Source organism: Salvelinus namaycush, unplaced genomic scaffold, assembly GCF_016432855.1.
Source record: "Salvelinus namaycush isolate Seneca unplaced genomic scaffold, SaNama_1.0 Scaffold2896, whole genome shotgun sequence".
NCBI lineage: Eukaryota > Metazoa > Chordata > Actinopteri > Salmoniformes > Salmonidae > Salvelinus > Salvelinus namaycush.
The window spans coordinates 18472-31182 of record NW_024059781.1 but is presented as its reverse complement, the minus strand read 5'-3'; the positions used below and the strand labels follow the sequence as shown (position 1 = coordinate 31182).

General features: G+C 45.3%; 1 protein-coding gene across 1 annotated transcript in view; it reads left to right on the top strand.

The window, feature by feature from the left end:
- Positions 1-621: 621 nt before the first annotated feature.
- LOC120039659 (vascular endothelial growth factor receptor 3-like) overlaps positions 622-12711 on the top strand; it is a gene marked incomplete at both ends in the record, with an annotated part of 29330 nt that continues 17240 nt past the window's right edge. Inside the window, 3 exons of the mRNA XM_038985069.1 lie at positions 622-687; positions 967-1007; positions 3501-3889. Coding sequence (XP_038840997.1) covers positions 622-687; positions 967-1007; positions 3501-3889 — 496 coding nt within the window. The remainder of the gene's footprint in view (positions 688-966; positions 1008-3500; positions 3890-12711) is intronic.

The window sequence follows — 12711 nt, the reverse complement described above, 5'->3', positions numbered from 1 at the left end:
AAAATTCTAAAAAACTGTTTTTGCTTTGTCATTATGGGGTATTGTGATGTCATTATGGGGTATTGTGATGTCATTATGGGGTATTGTGATGTCATTATGGGGTGTTGTTTGTAGATTGGATTAAATAATAAACAATTCCTCATCATTTTAGATGAAGTCTGTAATGTAACAAAATGTGGATTAAGTGAAGGGGTGTGACTACTTTCCGAATGCCCTGTGTGTGTGTGTATCTCTATATCTTTATATTTTACAGCCCTGAGCTAGCTACGTGTAACATAATGAATAACATTTGATAGCTTTGGTTGGTGCATCCTGTCGGGTTGAGTTCCTGTTCAGCGTGACACTAAGGGGGTTTGACAGAACCGAAATGCAGAGCTGTTTAAACCAATACACAGTAATTGAGCTTTGTGGGAATCTGTTTCTCATCAAATCAGTGTTTTGAGTGCCAGCGTCCAATCATATGACTTTGTTTTGTTCCCTCAGGGTTGGTGATTGGCTATTCTATGACTCCGCCCACCCTTGACAGCCCGAAAGAAGACCTTGTGATCCACGCAGATGAAACACTGACCATTACATGCAGGTAGAGTACTGTGTCTCTGTGTCTCTGACGATTACATGCAGGTAGAGTACTGTGTCTCTGTCCATTACATGCAGGTAGAGTACTGTGTCTCTGACTATTACATGCAGGTAGAGTACTGTGTCTCTGTCTCTCTGACCATTACATGCAGGTAGAGTACTGTGTCTCTGTGTCTCTGACCATTACATGCAGGTAGAGTACTGTGTCTCTGTCTCTCTGACCATTACATGCAGGTAGAGTACTGTGTCTCTGACCATTACATGCAGGTAGAGTACTGTGTCTCTGTGTCTCTGACCATTACATGCAGGTAGAGTACTGTGTCTCTGTGTCTCTGACCATTACATGCAGGTAGAGTACTGTGTCTCTGTGTCTCTGACCATTACATGCAGGTAGAGTACTGTGTCGCTGTGTCTCTGACCATTACATGCAGGTAGAGTACTGTGTCTCTGACCATTACATGCAGGTAGAGTACTGTGTCTCTGTCTCTCTGACCATTACATGCAGGTAGAGTACTGTGTCTCTGTGTCTCTGTCCATTACATGCAGGTAGAGTACTGTGTCTCTGACCATTACATGCAGGTAGAGTACTGTGTCTCTGTCCATTACATGCAGGTAGAGTACTGTGTCTCTGACCATTACATGCAGACTGTGATCATGTGTTAAAGCTGTGTAGTGTGTCTCTGACCAGAGGAAACGCTCTCTTAACTCTTAACAGTGTTCAATTTAAACAACTTAAACCCAATAGAAAAGATAATGGACCTGTATATACAGTTGATGTCGGAAGTTTACATACACTTAGGTTGGAGTCATTAAAACTCGTTTTTCAACCTATCCACAAATTTCTTGTTGACCAACTATAGTTTTGGCAAGTCGGTTAAGACATCTACTTTGTGCATGACACGTCATTTTTCCAACAATTGTTTACAGACAGATTATTTCACTTATTATTCACTGTATCACAATTCCAGTGGGTCAGAAGTTTACATACACTAAGTTGACTGTGCCTTTAAACAGCTTGGAAAATTCCAGAAAATGATGTCATGGCTTTAGAAGCTTCTGATAGGCTAATTGACATCGTTTGAGTCAATTGGAGGTGTACCTGTGGATGTATTTCAAGGCCTACCTTCAAACTCAGTGCCTCTTTGCTTGACATCATGGGAAAATAAAAAGATATCATCCAAGACCTCAAGAAAATAATTGTAGACCTCCACAAGTCTGGTTCATCCTTGGGAGCAATTTCCAAACGCCTGAAGGTACCACGTTCATCTGTACTAACAATAGTACGCAAGTATAAACACCATGGGACCACGCAGCCGTCATACCGCTCAGGAAGGAGACGCGTTCTGTCTCCTAGAGATTAACGTACTTTGGTGCAAAAAGTGCAAATCAATCCCAGAACAACAGCAAAGGACCTTGTGAAGATGCTGGAGGAAACAGGTACAAATGTATCTATATCCACAGTAAAACGAGTCCTATATCAACATAACCTGAAAGGCTGCTCAGCAAGGAAGAAGCCACTGCTCCAAAACTGCCATAAAAAAGCCAGACTGGTTTGCAACTGCACATGGGGACAAAGATCGTACTTTTTTGGAGAAATGTCCTCTGGTCTGATGAAACAAAAATAGAATTGTTTGCCCATAATGACCATCGTTATGTTTGGAGGAAAAAGGGGGAGGCTTCCAAGCTGAAGAACACCAACACAACCGTGAAGCACGGGGGTGGCAGCATCATGTTGTGGGGGTGCCTTGCTGCAGGAGGGACTGGTGCACTTTACAAAATAGATGGCATCATGAGGTAGGAAAATTATGTGGATATATTGAAGCAACATCTCAAGACATCAGTCAGGAAGTTAAAGCTTGGTCGCAAATGGGTCGTCCAAATGGACAACGACCCCAAGCATACTTCCAAAGTTGTGTCAAAATGGCTTAAGGACAACAAAGTCAAGGTATTGGAGTGGCCATCACAAAGCCCTGACCTCAATCCTATAGAAAATGTGTGGGCAGAACTGAAAAAGCATGTGCAAGCAAGGGGGCCTACAAACCTGACTCAGTTACACCAGCTCTGTCAGAAAGAATGAGTCAAAATTAACCCAACTTATTGTGGGAAGCTTGTGGAAGGCTACCCGAAACGTTTGACCCAAGATAAACAATTTAAAGGCAATGTTACCAAATACTAATTGAGTGTATGTAAACTTCTGACCCACTGGGAATGTGATGAAAGAAATAAAAGCTGAAATAAATCACTCTCTGCTATTATTCACACATTTCACATTGTTAAAATAAAGTCGGGATCCTAACTGACCTAGACAGGACATTTTTAGTAGGATTAAATGTCAGGAATTGTCGAAAACTGAGTTTAAATGTATTTGGCTAAGGTGTATGTAAACTTCCGACTTCAACTGTATATATATTTATAATAGCCAACAGCTGGCTGACTGTCTCTACCATCATGAAGAAAATGAGTTTGATTCTGTTGACTGACATCTCGTTCATAAAGCCCGGAGGTGTAATATGTCCCCATAACTGAATTAATGGATGGGATGGGGTGAAGAAAAACACACACACGGTGTGTCCCCCCTAGACAGAGCAGAATTATGATTCCCCAGCACGCCTGCAGTCATTAATATAATACATTATATATCATATCTATAGCTCTGCTTTCCCTTCCTCTCCAAACACACACACACACACACACACACACACACACACACACACACACACACACACACACACACACACACACACACACACACACACACACACACACACACACAATTTCACAATCTGTCGCAGTCGCTAACGTCACAAACCTGACATTGATACAGCCCTAACCTTTTCTGATTGGTTGAAAAACCTAATTGACCCATCTGTGACCTCTCACTTGACCTTTCTTCTGACCTTTAACCCCTAACCTCTGACCTCCAGGGGTCAGCGTACTCTGTCCTGGGTGTGGCCTGAGACGACCCTGGTGGGAGAGGAGCTGACTGATCGTCAGGCCGGCCCCAGGCCCAGCAGAGCCCCAGGGAGAGAGGCCGAGACTGGGTCTGGAACCCCTGTTTGTACCCCTGGGGCTGGAGTTGTGGGAGACCACCCCTTGGCCGGGGAGGGGACTGGTACGCCTGCTTCGGTCCCTGTCCAGAGAAGGGGAGTCAGCATCCTGGAGTGTCCAGGGGAGCCTGGAAGGCCGTATTGCAAGACCCTGGTCCTCACTGGAGCTAAAGGGAATGATACGGGTTACTACCGCTGTTACTACAGAGATGTCAAGGCTGTCATCGACGGGACCACGGCTGTTGCCTTATATGTGTTTGTCAGAGGTGAGAAGAGTTTATATACAGAGAGAGACGAACGCACACACACAGATACCTACATTTTCACACACACACACACACACATGCATTCACGCACACACACACACACACACACACACACACACACACACACACACACACACACACACACACACACACACATTCACACACATTCACACACACACACACACACACACACACACACACACACACACACACACACATGTACGCATGGTTTTGTGTCAGCGCCGGTGTTAGCGTCATCATCGTGATCTCTTGTGTATGTCATTGTTAAAGTGATGCTCCAGAACATTTGGTCCCCGTTTATTGTGTACTACGTCATCCATTCCCCGTTTATTGTGTACTACGTCATCCATTCCCCGTTTATTGTGTACTACGTCATCCATTCCCCGTTTATTGTGTACTGTGTCATCCATTCCCCGTTTATTGTGTACTACTTCATCCATTCCCCGTTTATTGTGTACTATGTCATCCATTCCCCGTTTATTGTGTACTGTGTCATCCATTCCCCGTTTATTGTGTACTACGTCATCCATTCCCCGTTTATTGTGTACTACGTCATCCATTCCCCGTTTATTGTGTACTATGTCATCCATTCCCCGTTTATTGTGTACTACGTCATCCATTCCCCGTTTATTGTGTACTACGTCATCCATTCCCCGTTTATTGTGTACTACGTCATCCATTCCCCGTTTATTGTGTACTACGTCATCCATTCCCCGTTTATTGTGTACTACGTCATCCATGTCCCAGAATTGGCTGTTGTTTACAAAGTCATTCTAGTCACATTATCGCAAATTGAGCAACAACTGTCCCGGTTTAGGGACTCCGATCCTAGAGATGGTTAATTAACCGTTATTATAATTATTATAGTATAATATAAGTATAATAGTATAATTATTCCGTACAATTGTGCGCAACCGCGACATTCTAAAGAGGCTGCAATGAAAACTAATGTGACTGTAGCGACTGTGTTGACATCAACATCTGGGGTGTGAACTAGGTTTCTATTCATGCGTTGGTTGACATGGTAATGGATCTATAGTATTGGAGAAAAGTTGAAAAAACGGACCCCTTTCAACGCTGTACTTTACATCGTGATGTGTCATGGCGTAAGGTACATCACGCATAAAGCAACTAATTGTCTTACAGCCTCTCTCCACCAGGTGTAGCTTCTCTCACCGTTTAAAAACAAGAAATGGACAGTGACGGGGGTAAGGGGGGGATACCTAGTCATTTTTTGCGTCATCACTGCAAGCTATCATGACTCTCAAAAGCCTCTGTTTACTTCTGAAGATCACTTTAGCGCCGCCTTAAAAACCTGATTCAAATTCGAAACAAACCTTCAAATATGTAATGACACATTATATAAACTCTTTATAGTGTTTTATTTACATTTTAGAGGCGATAAGGTGATACGTTGGACAGATCGAGTGAAAAAAGCCGATTCCCCACACGACATCTCTCCTCACTATCACGCAAAAGGTTTCGCTTCCCCACCCGCCATTTTTAAAAAGACCCGACGGAGCTCATTGCCTTCTTGAATCATGCAGAGATGGGCATCATGAAGGACTCGTCATTGATTTTGTTGGAAAGGGGAGGAATTGTGCTTTACATTGGTATTGATATTACAGTTGATCTGGAAGTATTACGTTTTTTGGGGCGATAAAATTAGGTAAATTGTACGGACCAACGCGATGTACAAAAGTGAGTGAGTTCACGTTAGATGAAAGATGTAGTCCGGGATCTTAATTTGTTCCATCTCTGGACCTGAACGATTGCTGAGGTATGGTTTATCTATCTATCCATCTATTTCAGTCCAGTTCTGTGTCACGCCTTGAGTATGACCCTGTCTGTACCGTAATCCATAAGGGTCCTGGTCATCCTGTGGTCTGTTAGTCATCCTGTGGTCTGTTAGTCATCCTGTGGTCTGTTAGTCATCCTGTGGTCTGTTAGTCATCCTGTGGTCCGTTAGTCATCCTGTTGTCTGTTAGTCACCCTGTGGTCCGTTAGTCACCCTGTGGTCTGTTAGTCATCCTGTGGTCCGTTAGTCATCCTGTGGTCTGTTAGTCATCCTGTGGTCTGTTAGTCATCCTGTGGTCCGTTAGTCATCCTGTGGTCTGTTAGTCATCCTGTGGTCTGTTAGTGATCCTGTGGTCTGTTAGTCATCCTGTGGTCCGTTAGTCACCCTGTGGTCTGTTAGTCATCCTGTGGTCCGTTAGTCACCCTGTGGTCTGTTAGTCATCCTGTGGTCTGTTAATCATCCTGTGGTCTGTTAGTCATCCTGTGGTCCGTTAGTCATCCTGTGGTCTGTTAGTCATCCTGTGGTCTGTTAGTCACCCTGTGGTCTGTTAGTCATCCTGTGGTCTGTTAGTCATCCTGTGGTCCGTTAGTCACCCTGTGGTCTGTTAGTCACCCTGTGGTCCGTTAGTCACCCTGTTGTCTGTTAGTCATCCTGTGGTCTGTTAGTCACCCTGTGGTCTGTTAGTCACCCTGTGGTCTGTCAGTCATCTTGTGGTCTGTTAGTCATCCTGTGGTCTGTTAGTCATCCTGTGGTCTGTTAGTCATCTTGTGGTCTGTTAGTCATCCTGTGGTCTGTTAGTCACCCTGTTGTCTGTTAGTGATCCTGTGGTCTGTTAGTCATCCTGTGGTCCATTAGTCACCCTGTGGTCTGTTAGTCACCCTGTGGTCTGTTAATCATCCTGTGGTCTGTTAGTCACCCTGTGGTCCGTTAGTCATCCTGTGGTCTGTTAGTCATCCTGTGGTCTGTTAGTCATCTTGTGGTCTGTTAGTCATCCTGTGGTCTGTTAGTCATCCTGTGGTCTGTTAGTCATCCTGTGGTCTGTTAGTCATCCTGTGGTCCATTAGTCACCCTGTGGTCTGTTAGTCACCCTGTGGTCTGTTAATCATCCTGTGGTCTGTTAGTCATCATGTGGTCTGTTAATCATCCTGTGGTCTGTTAGTCATCCTGTGGTCTGTTAATCATCCTGTTGTCTGTTAATCACCATGTGGTCTGTTAGTCACCCTGTGGTCTGTTAGTCATCCTGTGGTCTGTTAGTCACCCTGTGGTCTGTTAGTCATCCTGTGGTCTGTTAGTCATCATGTGGTCTGTTAGTCATCCTGTGGTCCGTTAGTCATCCTGTGGTCTGTTAGTCATCATGTGGTCTGTTAGTCATCCTGTGGTCCGTTAGTCACCCTGTTGTCTGTCAGTCATCCTGTGGTCCGTTAGTCACCCTGTTGTCTGTCAGTCATCCTGTGGTCCGTTAGTCATCCTGTGGTCTGTTAGTCATCCTGTGGTCTGTTAGTCATCCTGTGGTCTGTTAGTCATCCTGTGGTCTGTTAGTCATCCTGTGGTCCGTTAGTCACCCTGTGGTCCGTTAGTCACCCTGTGGTCTGTTAATCACCATGTGGTCTGTTAGTCATCCTGTGGTCCGTTAGTCATCCTGTGGTCCGTTAGTCACCCTGTGGTCTGTCAGTCATCCTGTGGTCTGTCAGTCATCCTGTGGTCTGTCAGTCATCCTGTGGTCTGTCAGTCATCCTGTGGTCTGTCAGTCATCCTGTGGTCTGTTAGTCATCCTGTGGTCTGTTAGTCATCCTGTTGTCTGTCAGTCATCCTGTGGTCTGTTAGTCATCCTGTGGTCTGTTAGTCACCATGTGGTCCATTAGTCATCCTGTGGTCTGTTAGTCATCCTGTGGTCTGTTAGTCATCCTGTGGTCTGTTAGTCATCCTGTGGTCTGTTAGTCATCCTGTGGTCTGTTAGTCATCCTGTGGTCTGTTAGTCACCCTGTGGTCTGTTAGTCATCCTGTTGTCTGTTAGTCATCCTGTTGTCTGTTAGTCATCCTGTGGTCTGTTAGTGATCCTGTGGTCTGTTAGTCACCCTGTGGTCTGTTAGTCATCCTGTGGTCTGTTAGTCATCCTGTGGTCTGTTAGTCATCCTGTGGTCTGTTAGTCATCCTGTGGTCCGTTAGTCATCCTGTGGTCTGTTAGTCATCCTGTGGTCTGTTAGTCATCCTGTGGTCCGTTAGTCATCCTGTGGTCTGTTAGTCATCCTGTGGTCTGTTAGTCATCCTGTGGTCTGTTAGTCATCCTGTGGTCTGTTAGTCATCCTGTGGTCCGTTAGTCACCCTGTGGTCTGTTAGTCATCCTGTGGTCTGTTAGTCATCCTGTGGTCTGTTAGTCACCCTGTGGTCTGTTAGTCATCCTGTGGTCTGTTAGTCACCCTGTGGTCTGTTAGTCACCCTGTTGTCTGTTAGTGATCCTGTGGTCTGTTAGTCACCCTGTTGTCTGTTAGTCACCCTGTGGTCTGTTAGTCATCCTGTGGTCTGTTAGTCATCCTGTGGTCCGTTAGTCACCCTGTGGTCTGTTAGTCATCCTGTGGTCTGTTAGTCATCCTGTGGTCTGTTAGTCACCCTGTGGTCTGTTAGTCATCCTGTGGTCTGTTAGTCACCCTGTGGTCTGTTAGTCACCCTGTTGTCTGTTAGTGATCCTGTGGTCTGTTAGTCACCCTGTTGTCTGTTAGTCACCCTGTGGTCTGTTAGTCACCCTGTTGTCTGTTAGTGATCCTGTGGTCTGTTAGTCACCCTGTTGTCTGTTAGTGATCCTGTGGTCTGTTAGTCATCCTGTGGTCCGTTAGTCACCCTGTGGTCTGTTAGTCATCCTGTGGTCTGTTAGTCACCCTGTGGTCTGTTAGTCACCCTGTTGTCTGTTAGTCACCCTGTGGTCTGTTAGTCACCCTGTGGTCTGTTAGTCACCCTGTGGTCTGTTAGTCATCCTGTGGTCTGTTAGTCATCCTGTGGTCCTTTAGTCATCCTGTGGTCCGTTAGTCATCCTGTGGTCTGTTAGTCATCCTGTGGTCTGTTAGTCACCATGTGGTCTGTTAGTCATCCTGTGGTCTGTTAATCACCATGTGGTCTGTTAGTCACCATGTGGTCTGTTAGTCACCCTGTGGTCTGTTAGTCATCCTGTGGTCTGTTAGTCATCCTGTGGTCCGTTAGTCATCCTGTGGTCTGTTAGTCATCCTGTGGTCTGTTAGTCGTCCTTTAGTCATCCTGTTGTCTGTTAGTCACCCTGTTGTCTGTTAGTGATCCTGTGGTCCTTTAGTCATCCTGTTGTCTGTTAATCACCATGTGGTCTGTTAGTCATCCTGTGGTCTGTTAGTCATCCTGTGGTCTGTTAGTCATCCTGTGGTCTGTTAGTCACCCTGTGGTCTGTTAATCACCATGTGGTCTGTTAGTCATCCTGTGGTCTGTTAGTCATCCTGTGGTCTGTTAGTCATCCTGTGGTCTGTTAGTCATCCTGTGGTCTGTTAGTCATCCTGTGGTCTGTTAGTCACCCTGTGGTCTGTTAGTCATCCTGTGGTCTGTTAGTCACCCTGTGGTCTGTTAGTCATCCTGTGGTCCGTTAGTCACCATGTGGTCTGTTAGTGATCCTGTGGTCCGTTAGTCATCCTGTGGTCCGTTAGTCATCCTGTGGTCCGTTAGTCATCCTGTGGTCTGTTAGTCATCCTGTGGTCTGTTAGTCATCCTGTGGTCTGTTAGTCATCCTGTGGTCTGTTAGTCACCCTGTGGTCTGTTAGTCATCCTGTGGTCTGTTAGTCATCCTGTGGTCTGTTAGTCATCCTGTGGTCTGTTAGTCACCCTGTGGTCCGTTAGTCACCCTGTGGTCCGTTAGTCACCCTGTTGTCTGTTAGTCATCCTGTGGTCATTCTGCTTCATGTTTTCATTTTTGCAATGGAAAAAATATTGCGATACTTGGAAGCTGGCCAAATGTTGAATTAAACCAACAGTAATTACTTCATAAAGGGAAAGAAACACATAACGTTTTAGATGAACTATCTTCAAAGTTACAACATAACGTGCCCCTCTTAGATGGATGTGATTAAAAACTATGAGTCTGTCTATTCTAGTGGGTTAGGGGTTAGGGTTAATGAGTCTGTCTATTCTAGTGGGTTAGGGGTTAGGGTTCATGAGTCTGTCTATTCTAGTGGGTTAGGGGTTAGGGTTAATGAGTCTGTCTATTCTAGTGGGTTAGGGGTTAGGGTTAATGAGTCTGTCTATTCTAGTGGGTTAGGGGTTAGGGTTAATGAGTCTGTCTATTCTAGTGGGTTAGGGGTTAGGGTTAATGAGTCTGTCTATTCTAGTGGGTTAGGGGTTAGGGTTAATGAGTCTGTCTATTCTAGTGGGTTAGGGGTTAGGGTTAATGAGTCTGTCTATTCTAGTGGGTTAGGGTTCATGAGTCTGTCTATTCTAGTGGGTTAGGGGTTAGGGTTCATGAGTCTGTCTATTCTAGTGGTTTAGGGGTTAGGGTTCATGAGTCTGTCTATTCTAGTGGGTTAGGGGTTAGGGTTAATGAGTCTGTCTATTCTAGTGGGTTAGGGGTTAGGGTTCATGAGTCTGTCTATTCTAGTGGGTTAGGGGTTAGGGTTCATGAGTCTGTCTATTCTAGTGGGTTAGGGGTTAGGGTTAATGAGTCTGTCTATTCTAGTGGGTTAGGGGTTAGGGTTAATGAGTCTGTCTATTCTAGTGGGTTAGGGGTTAGGGTTCATGAGTCTGTCTATTCTAGTGGGTTAGGGGTTAGGGTTAATGAGTCTGTCTATTCTAGTGGGTTAGGGGTTAGGGTTAATGAGTCTGTCTATTCTAGTGGGTTATGGGTTAGGGTTCATGAGTCTGTCTATTCTAGTGGGTTAGGGGTTAGGGTTAATGAGTCTGTCTATTCTAGTGGGTTAGGGGTTAGGGTTAATGAGTCTGTCTATTCTAGTGGGTTAGGGGTTAGGGTTAATGAGTCTGTCTATTCTAGTGGGTTAGGGGTTAGGGTTAATGAGTCTGTCTATTCTAGTGGGTTAGGGGTTAGGGTTAATGAGTCTGTCTATTCTAGTGGGTTAGGGGTTAGGGTTAATGAGTCTGTCTATTCTAGTGGGTTAGGGGTTAGGGTTAATGAGTCTGTCTATTCTAGTGGGTTAGGGGTTAGAGTTAATGAGTCTGTCTATTCTAGTGGGTTAGGGGTTAGGGTTAATGAGTCTGTCTATTCTAGTGGGTTAGGGGTTAGGGTTAATGAGTCTGTCTATTCTAGTGGGTTAGGGGTTAGGGTTAATGAGTCTGTCTATTCTAGTGGGTTAGGGGTTAGGGTTAATGAGTCTGTCTATTCTAGTGGGTTAGGGGTTAGGGTTAATGAGTCTGTCTATTCTAGTGGGTTAGGGGTTAGGGTTAATGAGTCTGTCTATTCTAGTGGGTTAGGGGTTAGGGTTAATGAGTCTGTCTATTCTAGTGGGTTAGGGGTTAGGGTTAATGAGTCTGTCTATTCTAGTGGGTTAGGGGTTAGGGTTAATGAGTCTGTCTATTCTAGTGGGTTAGGGGTTAGGGTTAATGAGTCTGTCTATTCTAGTGGGTTAGGGGTTAGGGTTAATGAGTCTGTCTATTCTAGTGGGTTAGGGGTTAGGGTTAATGAGTCTGTCTATTCTAGTGGGTTAGGGTTCATGAGTCTGTCTATTCTAGTGGGTTAGGGGTTAGGGTTAATGAGTCTGTCTATTCTAGTGGGTTAGGGGTTAGGGTTAATGAGTCTGTCTATTCTAGTGGGTTAGGGGTTAGGGTTCATGAGTCTGTCTATTCTAGTGGGTTAGGGGTTAGGGTTAATGAGTCTGTCTATTCTAGTGGGTTAGGGGTTAGGGTTAATGAGTCTGTCTATTCTAGTGGGTTAGGGGTTAGGGTTCATGAGTCTGTCTATTCTAGTGGGTTAGGGGTTAGGGTTAATGAGTCTGTCTATTCTAGTGGGTTAGGGGTTAGGGTTAATGAGTCTGTCTATTCTAGTGGGTTAGGGGTTAGGGTTAATGAGTCTGTCTATTCTAGTGGGTTAGGGGTTAGGGTTAATGAGTCTGTCTATTCTAGTGGGTTAGGGGTTAGGGTTAATGAGTCTGTCTATTCTAGTGGGTTAGGGGTTAGGGTTAATGAGTCTGTCTATTCTAGTGGGTTAGGGGTTAGGGTTAATGAGTCTGTCTATTCTAGTCCTCTCAGTAAAGATGATCTCCATGTTGTGTCTTCCAACCCTGGGTTAGGGTTAGGTTAACTTCCAACCCTGGGTTAGGGTTAGGTTAACTTCCAACCCTGGGTTAGGGTTAGGTTAACTTCCAACCCTGGGTTAGGGTTAGGTTAACTTCCAACCCTGGGTTAGGGTTAGGTTAACTTCCAACCCTGGGTTAGGGTTAGGTTAACTTCCAACCCTGGGTTAGGGTTAGGTTAACTTCCAACCCTGGGTTAGGGTTAGGTTAACTTCCAACCCTGGGTTAGGGGTTAGGTTAACTTCCAACCCTGGGTTAGGGTTAGGTTAACTTCCAACCCTGGGTTAGGGTTAGGTTAACTTCCAACCCTGGGTTAGGGTTAGGTTAACTTCCAACCCTGGGTTAGGGTTAGGTTAACTTCCAACCCTGGGTTAGGGGTTAGGTTAACTTCCAACCCTGGGTTAGGGTTAGGTTAACTTCCAACCCTGGGTTAGGGTTAGGTTAACTTCCAACCCTGCGTTAGGGTTAGGTTAACTTCCAACCCTGGGTTAGGGGTTAGGTTAACTTCCAACCCTGGGTTAGGGGTTAGGTTAACTTCCAACCCTGGGTTAGGGTTAGGTTAACTTCCAACCCTGGGTTAGGGTTAGGTTAACTTCCAACCCTGGGTTAGGGTTAGGTTAACTTCCAACCCTGGGTTAGGGTTAGGTTAACATCCAACCCTGGGTTAGGGTTAGGTTAACTTCCAACCCTGGGTTAGGGTTAGGTTAACTTCCAACCCTGGGTTAGGGTTAGGTTAACTTCCAACCCTGGGTTAG